The following is a 22,261-nucleotide window of genomic DNA, read 5'->3' as shown; positions in this document are numbered from 1 at the left end:
ATAGCAATTCTATTTTTAAAGGTATAATCCAGCGATACTACTTTACTGGTGGTAGGGCTTTGTGCAAGCTCATCTGGGTAGGTACCACCCACTCATCAGATATTCTACCGCAAAACAGCAATACTTGATATTGTTGTGTTCCGGTTTGAAGGGTGAGTGAGCCAGTGTAATTACAGGCACAAGGGACATAAAATCTTAGTTCCCAAGGTTGGTGGCGCATTGGATATGTAAGCGATGGTTGGACGGCTCATATGCTCGTCCGCCTTCCTATTCTATAAAAAAAAAAAAAAACTTATCCTTTTCTTTATAGGGGTCACAAACACGTGTTCGTCATGGTGTCGCGGGCCGAAAACAAAAGATTTGGTTTATTTATTTATTTATTTTTATTCAAAAATTTTTTGCCCACCACATTGAGTAGTATGACAAAAGGCGGACTTAATGCCTAAAGGCATTCTCTACCAGTCAACCTTTAGGCTAAGCGGAAATTCGTGAAGGAGGTAATTAATAGTTGAAAATATACATACATACAAATATAACAACAACAAAGAATATATGAATAATATATACGTATATATATACATACTTGGTTTCGGGATTGTTATAAATTAAACAACTATAAACGGATTTGTCGCGTATATTTTAAAATTATTTTTATCATTGCATGATATTTCCAACACTTTGCAGTGTCCGTGGTCACAAACAGTTGTTTAATTCAAATGATTTAGGTGTTAATAAAACCTTTGAAATTTAAATTTATTGAAAATAAAGTAAAAGCAGGCGAGCCAACCAGAAAAGACCGGCAGGCTGCAGATTGAGTACCTCTGGTCTACACCGTTTGAAGGACAGACATCCATTCTCTCTCACATAGCTTCTTACTATGGCATGATTACAACGCTATTGTCTATGGGCGGTAGTAATCAATTATTATCATAAGGGTGGCCCATTAGCCAGTTCGTCTACCTATTTATATAATATAAATTTAAAAAAAAAAATAAGTTGTTCATTCGATTCTCGTTACCGTTCGTTTATCACTTATATGGCAGCTAATGAGAATTTGTTGACAAAAAAATCCAATAAGTTTTTTGGCGAGACCTGGGGTCTGAATCAAGAGCTCGGTATCTGCGGAATCATAAGCTAGCCATTGATCAAATGACGCAGTCAAATACTATAGTAGAAGCAAACTTCTTTAAGTGTTTATTTTAATACATCATATGTAGTGGTAATTTTTTTGTATAAGTAACAAATAAAAAAAAATTTAATTTAAAAATTTATTTACTTTCAATACATTTTATATATATATGTTAGAACATAAATAAATAGAACAATAATCCTAGTACTATGTGTAGAATTTTGAGAATCATTAACAGCTGACACAGTTTTACACAAATATCACCGACATTGTTAGACGATACAATCTCATAACAATTACATCACCTTCCACTAATACTTGTTAGGAATATTTCTTCTCATCTTATCTTCCTTATTCGGCTTGGCTGAAAAAATACTTGCATCATATTATAGTAACAGACTGTGAATGTCCTACTGCTGGGCTAAGGCCTCATCTCCCTTTTTTGAGGAGTGTATGGAGCTTAATCCACCACACTGCTAAAATGCGGGTTGGTGGAATACACAAGTGGCAGAATTTCAGTGAAATTAGACACATACATGTTTTCTTACGATGTTTTCCTTCACCGTATAGCATGAGATGAATTATAAAATATAATCATATTAAGCACATGAAAATTTTGTGGTGCTTGCCTGGGTTTGAACCTACGATCATCGGTTAAGATTCACATGTTCTTACTTTATGTTACTATTATTTTAATAAAATTTAATCTTAATATCTTTGTCTAGTATAATATATATATTTCAAGACACAAAACTCAAAAAGGAAGCAAATTTATGACTGTAAAATTTATCAAAGTAAAAAGGCAATCAAAACAATACTAGAAAGAGAAATGAGGAATTTGACTGTTGTCTCAAAAAGCAATATGGTTGATAACTCACATGATGCGCATTGTGTTGGTGAAGCCGGATCCCTGTTTCCAGCCGGTGACGACCACGACATTGTCTCCTATATTGAGGAACCCGCGCGCGCGACCGAACTTCAACCCATACTGCACGCGGTTGTCAACATCCTTCAGCCAGTCACTAGCGGGGCTTTCTGATAGACAGGTAGATTTTATAAATATTACTTTTTTATGTGTTTTTATACATTGAATACACTTGTATGTTTTAAATAAATAGTAATTAAATTATATAATTATAATTAATCTATGTTACTAATTACTTTGGAAGTGAAAGCTTAGTATTGATATTGGTTTTAAATTAATATTAGACCAGAATAAGGCGATCGCTCACCGTTGTAGACGATGGGCAACACTCCGCGGTAGAGATGCGCCTGGCGGGCGGTCTGCGACTGTCGCGTGACGGCGATGATTGGGCAGCGCGGGCGGTACTTGCTGAGCAAGTGCGCGGAGCGGCCGCTGGTGGTGATGACGACGATGGCGGACGCCAGGCACTTGGTGGACGCTTCCACGGCTGCGATGGCGACCGAGTGCGCCGGCTCGATCGGAGCCTTAACCTGGTGACACCGATATTTTAATTTAAAGAAAATATAATAATATTAATAATTTGCACTGTTCTCATGGTACTAAACTATTTTAGTTGAACCTTTAAGAATATGTATATATATTTAAATGATGCGATGATATATTTTAAACACGATTACGCGCCACTAATAGTTGTAATAAAAGTGTAGTTTCCTAGTCCCTATATAATTATTATATCCGTCTCCATCACACCTGATGGACCAAGTCGTTGAAGAGCTGCTTGTGCCAGATGGCGGCCTCTGCCTCCTTGCAGATGTTGGCCATGGTGAGCACGCACTCAAGCGGGTAGTCGCCCTTGGCTGTCTCCCCGGAGAGCATGACGCAGTCGGCGCCGTCTAGAATGGCGTTGGCGACGTCGGAGGTCTCTGCGCGCGTCGGTCGCGGCTTCTTCACCATCGACTCTAACATTTGAGTCGCGCAGATAACTGGTTTGCCGACCTGGAGCCAGGAAGATCTTATGTATACTATATTGTACAGTGAATTTAGTTTTTTTTCGTATGTTGAAATGAATGTTTGTCATAAATTCAAAATTTTTATGTGTTTTCTGCAAGAATAATTGACATATAATTTATTTTTAAATTACTTTGTTGCTTTGGTGACAGTCTGAATTGTAGATTCTACCCAAAGGAACAGACAAAACACTCAAAAGTTACTGTTTTTAATAATTTTACCTTGTTACAGCGAGCAATCATAGTTTTTTGTGCAAGGAAAACTTTTTCTGGAGGTATCTCGATACCTAGATCACCACGCGCGACCATGATACCATCGGATGCCTGAAATAGACCAAAATATTTTAATGGTATTATATTTATAACTTCCTAGACCCGTAAATCAATACATATAATAATAATATACAATTTTACAAAATATTTTATCCTACAAACAGTTTTTATACACCTGTATTAAAAAAAATTATATACAAGCCTTTTCTCACAAACCAGGAAAACATTTGAAAAATCCTAAAGACTATGTAACTTCCTAACTTTTTTTTTTAACTTTTCCTTAGTCCTAGTTATGAATGACTTTATATTCATTACTCCGTCATATCACTGGATCATATTTTTTTACATAGCCAAGTCGTTTAAAGTTTTTTGTTTTTTTTTTACCAGTTGACAGTAAAACATAATAGAAAAGCAGATATATTTTTTCATTTATATATAATGACTGCTTAATATACAATTTGAGATATTAACAAATAATGATTTACATAAAAAAAATTACAATTACAAACAATAATATTGTCTATATATAATTGCAATAACAATCTCAGTATGAAATTGAATTCAGGGACCCACATCAACGAAGCAACACATGACCTGTTTGTTTAGCAAATTGACTTCATCCGTAGTTCGATAACGAGCCTTAATGACTAGGTAATGTAAGAAGATCACAAACTAGTTTGAACTAGATTTAAGTAGTATGTTTGAAGTTGAACCACATTTGACATAATAATGAACCATCTAAAAGATATATACCCTATTCCAATCGGAGGAGTAAAAGTAAACAAATTTATTAATTGTTCTGCTGCTTTATGTACTAAACAGTTTTTGATTAATTCATCTCTATTTATAATACAACACTATTCCCCTTAAATAGTTATAACCATATTAATTTAACACTTGAAGTTCCGATTACAACTTCGAGGACATTGATAACGCCATTTTTACGCGAATCCATAGAGAATATCGTTATTCAAGATCTCGACCAATATGATCGCGTCAAGTCGGTATCAAAGTTGTTTATTTGGGTTTACTCCTCTTGTGGTCGGAATAGGCTATTTTTTTATAGAATAGGAAGGCGGACGAGCATATGGGCCACCTGATTGTAAGTGGTCACCAAACGCCCTTAGACATTGGCATTGTAAGAAATGTCAACCATCGCTTACATAGCCAATGCGCCACCAACCTTGGGAACTAAGATTTTATGTCCCTTGTGCCTGTAATTACACTGGCTCACTCACCCTTCAAACCAGAACACAACAATATCAAGTATTGCTGTTGAATATCTGATGAGAGGGTGGTACCTACCAAAACGAACTTGCACCAGCCCTACCACCAGTAAAGTATAGGTACCTATTTTATTTAAGACATCAAATCAATAAAATTACTGTATAATATTTTTATTAAATATTTGTTCCTTTATATTTACTTTCAAACCCAGGAAATAAATGTTCATTTTAAAATTAAATTAGGTTCGTAATATCAAAATTAAAATAACTCACAGCAATAATCTCATCGAGGTTGACCATACCCTGATGGTTCTCGATCTTGGAGATGATCTTGATGTTTTTGCCCTTCTCCCCGAGGATAGCGCGGATCTCCTGCAAAGCGGCGCCGTTGCGGATGAACGATGCGAAGATCATATCCACCTGTGGAAAGAACATGGTCTTACTGGAATGTTTCGAGTTGAAGTTGGAAAGTAAGCTTCAATGATATGCAAATATTGCCTTTAAATAAAGGTAAATAAATATATATTATTAAGTAGTAATGTGCAGCAATACGTGAAATATTGATTAAATGTTATTGATCAACGCATTATCCTTATTCTGTGAAGTTTTAATTATGAGAATAAAACCCTAATAAACATAAAAAGTTGCATTTTCAATTGCCATACGCATTCACACTAAAATAAAATAATCATGTTTCATATTTGTAGCTTTATTATTTATGTATGCAGAATATGTATGCAAGGTCAGTGTTACACTTCCTAGAAATATTACAATTGTACATTATTGATAATGTGCAATTATAGCTGTGAAGTACTTTTGATAACACTAATCAATGTTTATACATATAAAATCTATTTGCACACTATTGCATAAAAAGCCGTGATGGCCTAGTGGTTCGAAAGCGTGAATCTTAACCGATGATCGTGGGTTCAAACCCGGGCAAGCACCACTGGATTTTCATGTGCTTAATTTGTGTTTATAATTCATCTCGTGCTTGAAGGTGAAGGAAAACATAGTGAGGAAACCTGCATATGTCTATTTTCATTGAAATCCTGCCACATGTGTATTCTATCAACTCGCATTGGAGCAGCGTGGTGGAATAAGCTCCAAACCTTCTCCTCAAAAGGGAGAGGAGGCCTTAGCCCAGCAGTGGGACATTAACAGCCTGTTACTGCATAATATATTAAATTTTTAACACACTCCGATGGTCTTATTTATCAAGGATGAATATGTAAAGTTAATTAGAGTAATTGTTAGCATCTCTTAATTTTAGATAATTATTTTTTTAGATAATTATGTGCTTTTGATGAAATCACGTGCTTGAATTGTGATTAGAGATTTCAATCGTGATCGTTTCTCGCGTGAATATGAAATAACACAATGATTAATTTATTACTATATTATGACATTACAGAACTAAACGTTTAATCTTAATACAATTGTATACATAATATGTATGTATATATAACATTATAAACATTCATATATATTTTTTTATAGAATAGGAAGGTGGACGAGCATATGGGCCACCTGATGGTAAGTGGTCACCAAACGCCCTTAGACATTGGCATTGTAAGAAATGTCAACCTTTTCGCTTACATAGCCAATGCGCCAGCAACCTTGGGAACTAAGATTTTATGTCCCTTGTGCCTGTAATTACACTGGCTCACTCACCCTTCAAACCGGAACACAACAATATCAAGTATTGCTGTTTTGCGGTAGAATAATGTATATGCGGTAGAATTCATATGGCTGTGCTTTGAAAAGGTTAATTATTATGGCTAATAAGTACTATAAATACAAAACATTTTATTTTTTAGTTTTATATGCACTTAATCTTGAAACAATTTTATAAACCAGCTCCTCACAGCTGACATGACATATTGAATTACTAGTATTAAAGAAGAAAATTAGATAATTTCGAAAAATTTAAAGTCTAATTTTAATGGTTTGCATAACGATGTTATATCGAATGTTTCCAGCGCAGTCCCGGGGCGACAAAATGCTAATAAGTCTTACGAGTTTAAATCTGGACAAGGTGGAAAAGACATGTGATTTAAACATGCCTGGTGGCAGAGATCAAGGTTCTAAAAATAGCACCAATATGGTACCCTGATATAGGGCTAGGAAACGTGAATTACATTACGTGGATTTAAGGGTTTTCCTAAGAGTTATTATATTAATCCAAAACAGTATACTTACTCCCTGCTCGACACCAAACAGTAAATCAGATTTGTCTTTTTCTGAAACAGCAGGCAGGTCCACTGGTAGACCTGGGAGGTTCACACCCTTTCTCGATCCAAGCATACCTGATAACAATGATGATTTTTTAGTAATTTTAGTAATATAAATATATTTATAATATAAACAAATATTGTGTATTGGCATAGCAATTTGGTAACTATTTTGAAAGCTTTAAATGAAGACCATATTGGATACATATTATACAAATATTTTTGAAAACTTAAGTACTTAATTTACATTATAATTATTATTACTATGATTTCACTTATAATATTTTACTTTGATTTAAACTAATTTTGTTGATATTATTTCAGGAATTAAATTATACTTAGGTAAACCTAATTATCATTACTAATACTTGGTATTATTTATTAAAAGAATATTGTTAAAATATTATGATTACCTCCATTCTCAATGGAACAGACCAACTTATCGGAAGAAACAGATTGGCAGATGACTGAAATAAGTCCATCATCAATGAAGATTCTGTTGCCAGGCTTAACAACATTAGTAATATTCTTGTAGTCCACAAACACCACATCTGCGTTTCCTTTTTCTTGATATGCTGGGTCTGTGGTCAGGTTTAAAACCCCTCCTTTCTTCAACTCCACTTCTGCAGAACCTCCCTGGTAAGGTAACCACTCTTAAATTATGTTTTCAGTCATAACATATTATTTTTACTTATTATGCAGGATAATAGGGAAGTAGATAACTTGATTGTAAAATGTTATTTTACTTCATTTCTTCCCTTAGACATTGGCTCTTAAGCTTTTTTGACGTTAGTTCTCGCTATACAAGTAATAATTTGGTGATAAAAAAGACTAGTAATTGAAATCTGCTCCACACAGAAATACATATATCATAAACCAAACGACCAAGACGTGCACTTTTGTTCTATTCATAGGAAATACAACGACAGTTGGTAATCTTTAAATGCCAATATCGATAGTTAGTATCAATTACTCTCAGGTATTATATTGGTTTACCTCAATGTCTATGCTATCATAATATTAAAAGGCAACAGCAAACTATAATAATATGTACTTACACCTTCTAAAAGACCAGTTCTGATCTCTGGTCCCTTAGTGTCCAGAGCGATGGCAAGCGAGAAGGGTGCGCTGAGCTTCGAGCTGTAGTTTTTCTCAGCCTGCCGACAGTTGCTGATAGTCTCCGCGTGGTACTCGTGCGAGCCGTGTGAGAAGTTCATTCGTGCGACATTCATGCCGGTTTCCATCATCTTCTCCAGCATACCAACATCTCGGGAGGCCGGTCCTGAAAATATTCAGTTATTTATTCGTTTGTTTTAATATTACTTTATAAATGCAGAAGAGCAAATGGTAATGATGACAAGTGGTCACTTACATTGTCGGTGCAATGAGATGAGCATGTAAAACCGTTGGTCCTGATGAGGTTAATGAGAGTACACCTGTGCTTATGCAAACACTTGTGCACCATATTTCTAGCCTCCGTTAAAAACAGCCGCCGTGACCGAAATTAGTCAGGATGACATCATCACCATAAACAGTGCAACCACACCCTATGATATGGCATCACTTAGAATATAATAATAAAGCATAAACAGAAACCTAGCTATATTTATGTGTACAGTGCATTAAAATAAAGAAATAAATATACCAATAGTACAGATGATGCCAGACAGACGTATAAAGGAGGATTTGGAATCGATGTCAAGCGAGCACATGTGTTGTAGGTGTGAGCCCGCGTCTGCTGCAGCCAGCTGCATGCAGAGCTTGTCTGCAGACCCCATCTATTAAATAAAAACTTCTATAAATACCTCAAATTCGATGATGTCGAGTGTGAATTTTATATAATTTATTTTTAATCTTTAGTAACAAAAGTGTGTGAAAATTGAGTTACGACTTAGCTGGAAAAAGTTGTGGTAAATGTACTACTTATAGAAAAATTAATATTATATCAATCGTAATATTAACACCAGTATTCATTTAAGCAATCTCTAAGCTATTATCAATGGACAGAAGTAAAAAAAGTTAATGCTTTGACAACATTTAATTATAGCATGAATATGCAAGTGCAACCATGCAATAATTACAACTAATTTATCTACAAAGAAGCAAAATTAATGTTCTACAAAAGTGAACAGTAGGCACGGACGACTATCAGTGAAGGTCTTACAATACAATAGCAGGTGCTAATATACTTGACATTGAGTTAAACCACAAATGTTTCAAAATAGCAATATCTATAAATAAATAAAAAAATAATATACATAAAAAATATATATTCAAAAACAAGCTTTTATTTGGAGTGTACTTTAAAAATATGATAATATTTATAATAATAGTTTGTATTATCACCAGCCTCAAAACTATGCAAATTTCAGCAGTCAGTTAAATAAAAATGGTTCTAAATTCAGTTGCAAGATTTGAACTCATGTATACTTACAAAACAAGTGAAGTTAAATAAAAGCTTGTAAAACATATTACAGCTTTGCATTATACTTAGAATAATCTACTTAATTGATTATTTAAGCTTATTAGTTTAAATATACATACATGCCTGAATATATTTTGCATTACCAATTTCTGATTTATTTATTAAAATATCAAAATTATATATCATTGATTAGCAATGTTGTGTTCAATTTTGTTATATCTAATTATTTGCTTTAATTTTATATTTATAATTTAAAACTGCAATTTTAATCATATTACCTAGTATATAAGTTGGAAGTAAAATGTTTATTTACTAAAGAAAAGTGACAATATCCTTGGAATAAATATAATGATATCATTAATATTCCATGGAAAACACTCATGTAAATATTTAAGTGTCAATACATTACTTTAATTAAATATTTTCACAGTTTTATTTACAACCTGCTTTTAAAGATTAATCATATTTTAATGGAAAAGCCGAATTTATCTTTTCTTTATTTTTTTTAACATAGAATGTTATAATTTTATGGCAATTTCTATTTCTTAAATTTTAGTTTGTTTTTGGTATTTTTAAATTCTAATAGCTGTCTAAAATAAGTGAATAATAAGTCTAAATAGGCGCGTAGATACTGTACTCAAGCGTTTAGATTATTGAAAATAAAAAATGCGACTAAATAATCACGTAACACAGTGCATTGTACGAAAATAGAAATTCATTACCTCAGTTTTGCCATCGTAGATTGTTGGCCAAACCATATTTACACAAGTACTACGAAAATTTTTTTTTGAAATATTATAAAGTGGTAAAGCCGGCGTTATTAGTGATCTTGAAATGCCCTTTAGAATGGAAAACTTCTCTCGGCTGCAATATAATGCGGACTTGCGTATTGGATATCGAATCACGAACGTCGGCGCGCGCATCGACGTCGCGCGGGGTAAGTAACGTAGCCACAAACCACCCAAATATATTAAAGACTATAATCTAGGGGAACTTTTAGAACATTATTCTTTGAGTCACCCTCCTTGTAAAATTTTAAACTTATAATAATTTCTATTCAAACTAAAAAGGGGTTATTTATCCTCACGTTTAACCAGTCTAATTTTAAATATTTGTAAAAGTGCCAACACGGTTGCCAATACATGCAGCGTATAATCATAAGTTGATATTTATTATTCAACTAATAGTTTTTTTTCCCGCTTAATTTAAATTTAAACCATCATCACATCTTTATTGTTGATTATCATATTGACTTCCGGTAACATTAAGTTTTTCTTTTCCACTTCCGTAACTTCCTATGTCCGGTTATATGCCGTCAACCTTCGATAAAATTAAAATACATAATTGATTAAGATTATACAGTTTTAAATTAACGAGAGACTAACAAATATACATAACATTATTTTTTTTTAATTAGTAATGAAAGAAATTGCGTAACGTAAGTGATTTCTATTAAGTTTTATGAAGTGCTATGGAAGTTATAATATATGTACCTATGTGGAGTTTTCGTATTTGTTAAGGATTACCTTAACAAATACGAAACACTTAATTGAATTTAAAAAATAATTGTGAACTAAAGAGTTAAAAATAAACTTTACTTTGTCTTTTTACTTTAAATTTCGAATTGGTTACAGGTAAATAAATTTACCGCCGTATATTCCGAAAAGATAGAATGATTTTATATAGTTAAGATTGGACTAAAATTTCACTAATAGTAACTATGGTTAGTGAAATCAATAATTTGAGATTATTCAATTAGACAAATAAAACAGGCCAACATAGCCCATCATTTTTAATACCAAATTTACATTGACAATTTATTATTGACGTTTGGTTTTATAAATACACCGCTTTTAATTTTAAATGTTGAGCACAAATCTGTTTTAAAAATTGATATTGTGTTGTAAATGCCTTAATTGTGAGTACCTAGTTTTTTAAGGTATTAATAACATTGCAAAATTAAACAGTTAATTATCAAAAACAAATGTTAGTATGTACCTATTGATTATACGAGTATATTAAACTTAAAGATTAAATATTTTAATAGTCAGAGCTAAATTAAAATATACATGTAATATACTTTTATTGACGTGTTAATATTGTGTCGGCTAATGTAATAAAGATTATGTTTTAATATAACCTATTAAATCAACAATTCTTATTTAATTACATTTTTCTTAAAAACTACTAACTGTTTGTATAACATGTTCACTTACAAATGCCATTGTGAAAGAAGATGCCAGGTACTATTAATTAGATTAAAAGTTATAGAGATATCTAGCCGTATATGTTGAGTTTGACAGCAAGTCACGATATTCACGAAGGACTTCTGAGGTCATTACAATGTCATAGGTACAATTCAATTTTTACGCTAGCCACATTGATTTTTTGACAGAATATATTTAGTTGATTTTGTAATCATCTTATCATATGCATGCACTGATATTTTTATTAAATCAATTAAAAATATAATCAATTAATATCCAATTATTTCCTTGTATAAAAAAGTTTATTTAATAATAGCAAATTTAATTAATGAACATTGAACATTTTTGACTTCGATTAATTAAGCTAATGTAATTTTCAATTCGATAAATTATTATTAACGAAAATATTTGAAAGAAGTGCAAATATTTATTATAAATACTTACTTTCATTAACGAGTGCCTCTTTTCAATTGCCTTCATTTTTATTCACTGAATTAATAAAACGTCCAAATCCAAACACAGCAAGATGTCTTCTGCGTGATTCGCCTCATTTGACCGGCGTTATTGATAAATTCATGAGTCTTATCTACATTGGTTGTCAATAAACTTTACCCTTAGCCGATCAGTTAATATAACTAAGCCATTGATTAGTTATCTTTACTGCTCTAGGCGTAGATACTAAGTAATAAGGTAAGTTGAAGTAGAAGAGAAAATGGCTAGAAAGTTTCTTTTAATCCTTTTTAAGTGGGTAAATTGAGAATCAACTTTAAATGTTTTTAATAATTAGAATTGTATGTAACCGACTAAAATTATTGAATGATTATTATATTATTTAATTTACTCCTAATAGTAAATTAGGTCTGAAAATAAAACAAAGTAAATTTTACTGAAATTAAATTTATTCCAATCCAATTTACATTGAAAATTAATCATAACACATTTTGTTTAAAATTAACACAATAATATATAACTACTGACAAGAATTTTACCTTTTTCAAAGGTTTTTGGAATGGCATCCGCAAAAATATACAGCTTATAAATACAGAAATAAATCAATGTAATCCATTGGTGGAATTTGTTTCGTTTTTAGGAAATAGTTATTATTTTTAAATATTGTTAATTGAGTAAAATAATGATAAATTATTAATTGTATGTAACTTTGATAAAACAAGTCAGAAACATTATGTGAAAATTGTTTTAATTCGAAGTTTTAGACTAAATAAATACAGGCTCATTACATTTGGGTACATTTCATGCATGCTAACTTCTTAAAGAATTTCCATTAATTGAGACATAGTGCACACAACACACTAAAATAATACATTCAAATGGAAAGTCATTACTTTTTAAATAATACATATAATAATTATTTCTTCTAACTTATAAAATAAAACTCCAATATTTTATTGAATTGAAATGACTGTAACAATATTGTCACAGATCTAAGTAATTTTTCAGGTTCATCACACAAAAACAGATAATCAAACTAAGCGTCTTCTAATCTGCTTGATTTAAAGTTTTCGAGACATATGTATATACTTATTTATAGTATAAAAACAAATATATAGAGTTCAAGATTCATAAAAAATGGAAAATATTTACAGACCAAGTAGAAAAATAGTTGTTTTTATGTGAGGCAACATCTTAAACCATATTTAATTCTTATATTGCTTAAAATTGTACAAATTAAGCAGTCACTTTTAAGCAAGCATATCTTAGTATCGATGTTTAACAAAATGAGCATATTGAGAAACTAAATGAATTCAATGATAGAATTTATTGTGAAGTTTTAACAAGGTGAAAATTGAAAATTATTGGTGTTCAACGAAACAATGTTACCAAGAAAACAGGTGGCGCAAGAGAATTTTAAAGAATTTATACAAAATAAACAGACCAACTATAAAAATAAATACATTACCAAATTGTATATTCTCAAACACAATATTATTTCAGTTAATTAAATATAGTCAAAAATTTGCTTCTTTATTTACTTAATTAAAATAATTGTATGAATTCTATTGAAACTATTGGATAACTTTTATTATACATTCTTTCTAATTAAAATTTTTCCTAAGCACAAAGTGCACTTATAATATTCGTGGTAATACTGTACTTATGATTTATAAATTTCCTTTATTCTTAAAATATTGTTCTATCTTTGAACTATGATTTCAATAATAAACAAATATTAAGGCCAAGTAATATTGAATGAACAAGCTATATATGGTGCTCATCAGTCTGTCAATAGATTTAACGAGATTACTTTTTCAATTAGTAAATATTAAACACTTTAATGATTCAATTATATGTTTATTGTTTAGGCCTATATTGTCTTTTCTATCAGAAGAGCATAGAAATGTATACCTTTAATATAATTTGATTTTAATAGTAATACATTTGCATATAAGTAATCAATACATGTCAATACAATCATAAATGTAAAAAACATATTTAAACCTTTACACTTTAGTTTATATTGTCTGATATCAACAGTTGAAAATAGCATGAAATTCTTTTATATATATAATTTACAATATATCTATTGATAAGATTTTTGTAGTACTCTAATTTTAATACATTTTTGCTACATCCATAATATCACGTTAGGCTGACACTAATTATAATCTGTGTCACCCTTATAATGTCTTTTTAAGCGTCAAAAATACTTTGAACCAACATAACATTACAATAATGTTCATATTTATAGTCGCTTTTTATTAAAAATCATCAAATAAATCTACAAGAAATATGCATCACTTATTCCTCGACTCAAGTGAAGTGATCGATTGGTAACGTACCAATCGACTACATGACTATTTCGTTTAAAGCTGCTGCGTCGCCGTGAGTCTCGACAGAGTCGGGACGACAACGACTAGCCAACTTCACTTTTGACGTAAAACAGGAGGTAAGGCGTAGCGGCGGATCTCATCTTAGGCTCCGCAGAGAGAAGGTCCTCGAACTCTTCATTGGATATGGGCTTGACGAGGTCGTCGTCGCAGGCGAGCCAGCAGGCCTCGGGCCTCGGGCGCGGCACGCAGCACTCGTTGGCGGTGCAGCCAGCGGGAGGCGGCCGCTGGCGGTTGAACAGCGTGCGCATGAAACTCGAGCCGCTGTTGGTGTTCGTCGCGTCACCGCCGCCCTCGCGTTCGCATTTGCTGTCTCCGTGCGAACTGTCGCGAGCGTACGCCACGTAGTGACCGCCGGTAAGAGTCTGGCCGAGGTGCATTATTACTGCCCAAAGAATGTATCTGAAATTATATATTATTTGACCTGCACAGTTGGAACAAAAGTTAAATGTTTACAACCATTCTTTGTAGGCGTTAGATGATTATGATGCTTTTTCTAATGAATATATTTGAACCAAGATGTATCTGTCGATAATAGTAGGATAAAATCTCTAATCATGTCAAATTCTATACCATTTTAATTTATAATGATAAGGTTAGGAAATATTCACGATTTTTTAGGGTAAAATAACGAATATAGTTATCATTTCCTATAAAATGATGTGCCTTAAATTTTCTACCGTGTTCTCAGAAGAGTTTTCAGCAATATATCACATATTCATGTGAGTGACCAATCAAGAATGCGTAAACCCAAAAACATGACATGAGGAACATGAGGAATGTCACCATAGTTCTAAAGTTAATTCGAAAAAACTCAGTTGATTTTATAATCAAAATATCGTTTGACATTCAAATGTCATGACACGAAGATATCATCCATCCTCGTATTTCAAAGCTGAAGATTTTACAATACATTATCTGAAATCGGGTGGGCCATCGTTTTATGACTTCTATACAAGTTGTTAAATATTTTTAAATATGTAAACTATTAATGAGAGAAGTATTACCTATGCGTAGGTGGGTGTTCCGGTGGCCGTTTAGCACAGGGCTCACAAAAGCAAGGCATAAGTAGTGGAGTGGGTGCGTGTCTAGTGATTTTCTCCATGCCGCCGCTGAACCGCTTCAGTTGGAGTACTAATAGCCTGGGCAGTCGCGAGTATGCTACACTTCGTCTCGCCTCGTTGTAACGTAGACAACGCTCACACCAATACTAGAAATAAATTCGAAGTTTTGTAAAGTTAATAAATAATTGAGTTGTTAATTAGTTGACCGCGAGATAACATAAAAATATTGTTTAAAATATAATATTTTATATTACAGTAATTTTTTTATCTAAAAGATTTACATGGAATATGACTGTATGTATAACTTTTTTTTCTTCTATTATTATAGAAGAAAAAGTTAGAGATAGCAGGTATTCAATTTTGTATATTTTAAGGTTGGCACTTGGCCAAGGTCAGCAAAGTCACCTTGTTTTGATCCCGTAAATATTCGCTGGAGAGGCAAGCGGCACGGAAGGGCTCGTCGGGAGCGTCGTCGTCGCCGACGGGCACGCACAGCTCGCACACCGCTTGCGCTTTCTCCGTAACAGCTTCACATTCGAGACACATCGTCCTTACTACCATCGTACCTGTTGGTGCATATTGAACATTTGTTATAAAGCACTTGATTTAATTAATTTTAATATGCACACCCGTATAAAGTTGCCACTTTATCCAATTAACAATGTAAGCTGTAATTTAATTTGAACATTAATTCTGCATGCACCTTTCATCCGAATCAAATGTAATGGACTGTTGTAGTCATTTGTAAGGCTTCGTGCAAAGTATCACTGAGGTATATTATATGGCGCATCAGTTGAAAATGTTAAAACAATTTAAAAACATATTTTATGTTAAACCTTCAAAATCATCTGCCACAAAATCCCATCCCGGTCGTGATCTTTCATCTTTTTCTGGGTCAGGTGAAGGTGGTCGCTCTTCTAAAGGCGAATTACGCTTATCATTCGTTTTAACTTCTTTGCGTTTCTTCCAGGATTTGCGTAAGTTTCCTAATGTCTTTCCGCCATCACCATCCAGACATGGCTGGCGACCTACGCCATTACTGTCAATTTAACATGAAATGGTAAATTAATGAAATGTATTTGTAAATTTTTATTAATATGATACATGTTTTATTGAATTTTGCAAATATAAAGCATTCCAATATACCATAATTACACTAATTTGATATAGTAATAGTAACAAATAATAATTTAAAACTATGCATCTTTTGAAACTCATAGTTCATTACGATTCATTGATTTGGTCGTGATTTGGGGCTCTTATTCTTCATGAAAAAATCTGATTTATTCCGATTTTATTCTAGTAAAAATGGTAATTTGTTTAAAAAATTTAATTAGTTACTGCCTTTTAGTTTCTGTTTTTGTTTTTTATTGAAATATTTATTTCTTTTTTTAAATTTATGTATTTTGTAATTGTGTTTGGGAATGGTGTTCTCCTGTAATTGGTTGTGCATAGTTAGTTTAAGTTGATGTAAAGCGTGTTTTGAATGTGTGTTATGTATCCAAATAAATAAATTGTTGTGGTCTGATTTTCGATACGAGATCCGATGTTCAACGGCTTAGGTACTATGTATATAGGAATAGATAGGCAATTTGTATTTACTTGAAGTTTTATTCTTTTAAAATGAATGAAACCAAGAATGAAGTAATGATTACATTTTCCCTAATTTAAACGAGTGTCGTACCTGTCTCCGTTCTCCTGTAAAGGTAGACGTGAAGCTCTTTGACTGAGCGCGCGACACGTTTCGCGGATACTGTCCAGGATACACACCAGTAGCTCATGCGCATCTTGTTGTCTGTTACCTGCGAAAAGAACAGAGAAAAAAATGTATTTTACGAATGGGGTTTGGGCTATGGACTTAACACTAAGGAATTTTAAGCAATACACAAAATACGAAAACTGACTGACCAGTTTTTATTGTAAAAATATCTCAAAAAGGTTTATATTATAACAGCATTTTTTATCCTATATTTATTTAGTTTTAAAATACTTCTGAGTGTAAATAAGAGTATTAATAATATTTATTGTACCTTCAAAAGTTGAGTTGACTTCTCTCAGTGCCGCAAGAAAGGCATCCGCGGCGTAAGGTTCAGGGTTTGCATCAGCTGCACTACTGTTTAGACATTTACTTTCCGCTGCTCGCAAGCTCAAATACGTTTCGTGAAGTTTCTCTGTTGCTATCTGTCGATTTACAAGTAAACGATTATTTTTTTGTTTTATTGTTAATTAGTCGTTATTCTAAAGTTAGACAAGCTAGCTGTGCATTTTTTGCAATAAACTAAAAAAACCCCCTGAAGTAACAGACTAAATGTCCCGCTGCTGAGATATGACCACCTCTCCATTTGAGAACATTAACAGATTATTCCACCCAGATCCTCCAATGTGGATTAGGGAATACATATGTGGCAGATTTGTATCCAGCATATGCAGGTTTCCTCTCAAACTCCTTCACCATCGAGCATGAGATATAACATAAATCGATATTGATAACATGAAATATGAACATAAATTAACCACATAAACATTCAGTAGTTCTTGCTTGGGTTTGAACTAATAATGTTCGGTTATGATGCAGTTGTTCTAACCACTGGGATATCTTGACAAAAAACCTTATAAAATGAGCATAAGTTGTTTTCGTCAATATACAAACATTATTTCTGAAAATTGTACATATTTACTCCTATTATTTAGTAGATTAGTTCAATGGCCATGAATAAATGCTATCAGATTATATGAGACATATTATTGACATTATCTCAACAAAAACACTGATCTGCAAATATTTTTTTAAGTAAACAATACTTTTTATCACATGATTAATGAGTATATGTTGTTATTACAAATTTAAGTCATATATTAAACAAAAAAAATATAGTAACAGTAACAGCCTGTAAATGTCCCACTGCTGGGCTAAGGCCTCCTCTCCCTTTTTGAGGAGAAGGTTTGGAGCTTATTCCACCACGCTGCTCCAGTGCGGGTTGGTGGAATACACATGTGGCAGAATTTCGATGAAATTAGACACATGCAGGTTTCCTCACGATGTTTTCCTTCACCGAAAAGCACGAGATGAATTATAAACAGAAATTAAGCACATGTAAATTCAGAGGTGCTTGCCCGGGTTTGAACCCACGATCATCGGTTAAGATTCACGCGTTCTTACCACTGGGCCATCTCGACTTAAACAAAAAAAATATAGCTTCATAATTTAACAAGTTAGGGCTATGAATCTGGCAAGCTTTTTGGCATACGATTTTTTTATGTTTATATATATATATACATATAGTGGTCATGAAAGGTAAGATTAATTGATAACATAAGTTAGTAAAATTCCTACACAGTATGTGTGACTTAAAAAAGCAGCAAGCTCTCAGAGCTCTCACATATAAAAAAATTACAAAAATTTAAATTACAATTGTAAAATATGAATCCGTAAATAATAATATAACTACAAAGAATAGTATATATACCAAGACATATTAAAAATATATGCTGCGATATTGAGCATATTTTTATGAGAATATATTAAAACACAAGTTAAATATGACTTGCAAAACTCATTCTCTAATTTTTGTATATTAAAGCATTTCTCATATTACTAAACCAGTCCTTGAATCTAAATTGTTGCCTCTAGAGTCTTTAACTTTTTACAAAACAAGTAATAATTTAATAGAAAATAAAATAATGATCATCAGTGGTTACCTGTATTTTACTCTTTCCAGCACTACTATCAGATTGTCCTAAAGATAGTAAATCCTTGCTGCTCCAAGATCTTGTTCCAGATGAAGCAAGTCCTGCTGCACTGCGACCCAGGGAAGAGCTTTTTAATCTGATACTACCAAGTTTCTGCTCAACTCTACTAAGATCAGATACCAGATGATGAAGGTTGTGGACGAATTGTGGAGCATATCTGTAAATATTGCTTCCCTATATAATAATCCTATGAGGCTGATTAACTTATGATAATATCTTTTAATATTGTAAAATTGCAGACACTATTCTATCTTTATCAAAAATGGTATTACGATTTAGATAGTTGTGTTATGTTATCAAAGTATTCTAAATGTTTATCTGACAAGGAAATGCTGTCCTGGTTTCAAATGTATAAAAATCATTTAGTTAAAAAAAAAAATGTTCTCAGAGAAAATTATGTTCCTTATGAGAATCATTATCAATAATAAAATCATCTACAAACCTTAAAGTATAAAGCACACTATTTAAAAAACAAGTATTTCCAAGATTGGAGAGAGTGGCAATGGGGGTCTTCCATTGTGTACTCCCTCCATATTGGTTATCTGATGGGTGGTGGCCATTCAACATGGCAGTGCTACTTGGAGACGGCTCAAGCACAATCAGCTGGGACTTGGTTGACCCTTCTGTAATATCAATAAAAAATATTATTCTAGTGAGACAGGATTTAGTGTATCTTTTTAAAACTATGTTGAATATAATAATGTAGAAAACCTAGTGGCCTCTTTTAGTGGACTTATTACATAGTTGTAATATTCAATATTCTAAGCCTAATAGAATGTTATTAGCATCTAAAGGACTACATTTAATTTAGTTACGAATGAAACAAAATAATGTCAAGAATACCTGTATGTTTCTCTGCTTCTGTCAGAGGTTTTAATCTCTTGGCTGCATTCAATGTATTAAAGTAAGTGCTATTTAATGGCCTCTTCGAAGGTTTATTTTCTTTATTTTCGAAACACTCTTGGGAAGAGGTCTGTTTTGAATTAGCAGCTTTCTTATTTTCGTTGTTTAATTCTTTTGCATTATTTCTATTAAGTGATAGTGAAAATTTAGCTTTTTGAACTCCCTGTTTTGTTTCCGACAGCGAATTAACTGGCATCTTCAGAATACCTGTAAAGACTCCTTATAAGAACACTAAATATATAAACTACATTGCCTTCTACAGATCGGTCAAGGATACAGGAGAAAACAAATCGAAAATCTCGATATACGGCATACTTACGCAGAAATCTATATTAAGCACATTGACTTACATTATTTAAAATAAGACAATGTATTTCCATAAACGATAACAGCTAGATTAAACAGAAATTGAGAAAAAATAGCCGCGAAGAAACCCATCCGTGGTAGACAGCCATGTTGAATTTTATTGTGTAATGTCAGTTTACGTGTGTGCGTAAATCAAATCATAGACAAAATAAATTATCATAGGTTTGATGTACCTTTAACGTGTAGAAACCAGATAAACCATTAAATTAAATTAATAAAAACTTTACATATAATTCATTTTTACATTATATATTATTATTTGACATTTGTATATTCGATTATTAGTTATGAATAAAATAATTATATACAGGACAAATGACTTACAATAAAAACTCTTAAGTGTTTTACAATTTCCCTATTATTAACAAGTATTGTACACAAAATATAATCATTATAATATTAGAAGCTAATTTTCACTTTAAATCTTTAAGACTTTTTTAACGATGACTTCTAAAAAATATATCGGAAAAAAACAATTCGATCATAAATAGTTTTCTTTAACCGACTTAAAAAGGTTGGAGTTGTATAGTCGACTGTATTTTATTTAAATATTTTTATTAGACATACATTGGTATTATACATACAGCAAATGAGAAATAGTACTATTCTGTAAGAACTCATTTCATTACTCATCCGTGAAGCATTGAAAACCGATTTATGGTGATATACAATTTGGATGCATCTATTCTTGGTATATTATAATTATGTTTGTACCAACATACATACATAGGTGTACTATTATTAATTCGTAATTTATTCAAGACATCCGCCACATACATAACCTTAACCTGATATTAAGCAATTTGAGGCCAAGGCACAGTTTCCATCTTTATAAGCCATTTATTGCTGGTTTTTTCCTGTTCTTTACCTGGACTAAATATTTGTGAAATTGGTATTTTAACTATGAATTTTGGCACTAAACTAAATTAAAAAAAAATAATCCAATAAATGTAATTGTGTATAATGCTGTTGTAATAATAATAAATAATTGAAGAAATGATTTAATGAAGGTTATAAACAATTTTGTAATTTCATACAAATTAGCATCTAAGTTTGAATTTTAATTTTGCAAATATTTAATTGATTATACGTTTTATTAAATAAAAACAGTTGTGTGAAATATACTGTTGTAGTATTTTATATTATTGGTGAAAATTAAATAAGGCTTACAAAAAATGTTTAAAATACTTATATATGGGTTACAGGGTAATATGTCACGATCCTTTTAAAGGGTTATAGTTCAGGACAATAGCTATCAAATGACCCCCAAAATGCTTATGCAAAAGTGTATCGTTTTCGAGTTATTAATTTTTTAATATTTTTTTTTTATTTAAAGGATGTTTAAGATTCTAAAATTCAATAAAAAAAAAATCAACGTATTTTCCCTATTTTTTTTTTGTATTTCTTGCTAGGGTACATCCTAGTTAATAATAACCAGTTATAAAACAAAAACAATCTTTATTTTATTATTTCTTGCTAGGGTACATCCTAGTTAATAATAACCAGTTATAAAACAAAAACAATCCTCAAGCGTTTTTAAATTACAGATCCAAAACTGTACAACTTTTCGATTTTTAATTTTGATTCTTTAAGTTACTCGCAATTTTTTTGTAAAAATCACTATGGCTCTTATCGTGCGGATCATTTTAAAAACATCTGCGTTTCCTTAGCTATCCATCGGTACATAAAAAGTACAGTAACAATCATAAACTCAGGAGAAAATTAGATAACAAAGAGACCAGGTAGGAAATTCTAAGAAATGCTATTGTTAAGAAATTAAATCTGGATCAAAGACAAAAGGACCTCAATGCAAAGTAGTTAAAGATTATTTTTAATAGGGGTAATAGGTAAAAAAGGAGAGATAAACCAGAGCTGTCATTGCAATTTTGAATTTAAATCAAAAACA

General features: G+C 31.9%; 2 protein-coding genes and 1 long non-coding RNA gene across 8 annotated transcripts; 1 reads left to right on the top strand and 2 right to left on the bottom strand.

Annotated features, from left to right (window-relative positions):
* Positions 1-1,250: 1,250 nt before the first annotated feature.
* On the bottom strand, positions 1,251-12,006 carry LOC126769130 (pyruvate kinase-like). Of its 4 annotated transcripts, none has more exons than XM_050487728.1 (11): positions 11,871-12,006; positions 8,440-8,572; positions 7,853-8,076; positions 7,208-7,430; positions 6,763-6,869; positions 4,834-4,980; positions 3,284-3,385; positions 2,805-3,050; positions 2,362-2,584; positions 2,008-2,164; positions 1,251-1,493 (listed from the first exon to the last, which is right to left on the bottom strand). In XM_050487728.1, exons 1-11 carry the CDS (start codon positions 11,904-11,906, stop codon positions 1,481-1,483), a joined length of 1,611 nt encoding a protein of 536 aa, XP_050343685.1. In that variant the 5' UTR covers positions 11,907-12,006; the 3' UTR covers positions 1,251-1,480. The 4 variants fall into 4 exon arrangements, with proteins under 4 accessions (XP_050343685.1, XP_050343686.1, XP_050343683.1 ...); XM_050487729.1 differs by lacking the exon at positions 11,871-12,006 and adding an exon at positions 11,436-11,563; XM_050487726.1 differs by lacking the exon at positions 11,871-12,006 and adding an exon at positions 9,942-10,210.
* LOC126769189 (uncharacterized) lies at positions 10,110-15,618 on the top strand. Its single transcript, XR_007669347.1, has 4 exons — positions 10,110-10,156; positions 14,255-14,331; positions 14,426-14,629; positions 15,290-15,618. It is a non-coding gene; the product is annotated as an uncharacterized LOC126769189 (long non-coding RNA).
* LOC126769127 (ubiquitin carboxyl-terminal hydrolase 1) lies at positions 14,299-20,475 on the bottom strand. 3 transcript variants are annotated; one of them, XM_050487718.1, is made up of 10 exons: positions 20,309-20,474; positions 19,930-20,196; positions 19,529-19,709; positions 19,036-19,243; positions 17,367-17,517; positions 17,021-17,138; positions 16,173-16,375; positions 15,742-15,902; positions 15,280-15,482; positions 14,299-14,674 (listed from the first exon to the last, which is right to left on the bottom strand). In XM_050487718.1, exons 2-10 carry the CDS (start codon positions 20,183-20,185, stop codon positions 14,299-14,301), a joined length of 1,857 nt encoding a protein of 618 aa, XP_050343675.1. In that variant the 5' UTR covers positions 20,186-20,196; positions 20,309-20,474. The 3 variants fall into 3 exon arrangements, with proteins under 3 accessions (XP_050343675.1, XP_050343676.1, XP_050343677.1); XM_050487719.1 differs by having other exon boundaries at positions 20,340-20,472; XM_050487720.1 differs by having other exon boundaries at positions 14,544-14,657; positions 20,309-20,475.
* Positions 20,476-22,261: the final 1,786 nt, after the last annotated feature.

This window comes from Nymphalis io, chromosome 6 (assembly GCF_905147045.1).
Source record: "Nymphalis io chromosome 6, ilAglIoxx1.1, whole genome shotgun sequence".
Classification (NCBI taxonomy): domain Eukaryota; kingdom Metazoa; phylum Arthropoda; class Insecta; order Lepidoptera; family Nymphalidae; genus Nymphalis; species Nymphalis io.
This window is presented reverse-complemented; position numbering and strand designations above follow the sequence as displayed.

Coding starts and splice junctions, on each gene's coding strand:
- LOC126769127 (XM_050487718.1), bottom strand. CDS start 20,185: ATGCCAGTTAATTCGCTGTCGGAAACAAAACAGGGAGTTCAAAAAGCT. Junction 19,244..19,528: donor AGTGTGCTTTATACTTTAAG/GTTTGTAGATGA, acceptor CAATATTTACAG/ATATGCTCCACAATTCGTCC. Junction 17,518..19,035: donor CTGGAAAGAGTAAAATACAG/GTAACCACTGAT, acceptor GTAAATCGACAG/ATAGCAACAGAGAAACTTCA.
- LOC126769130 (XM_050487726.1), bottom strand. CDS start 10,142: ATGCGCGCGCCGACGTTCGTGATTCGATATCCAATACGCAAGTCCGCA. Junction 7,431..7,852: donor GAACTGGTCTTTTAGAAGGT/GTAAGTACATAT, acceptor TTACCTTACCAG/GGAGGTTCTGCAGAAGTGGA. Junction 3,386..4,833: donor ACCTCGATGAGATTATTGCT/GTGAGTTATTTT, acceptor GGTCTATTTCAG/GCATCCGATGGTATCATGGT.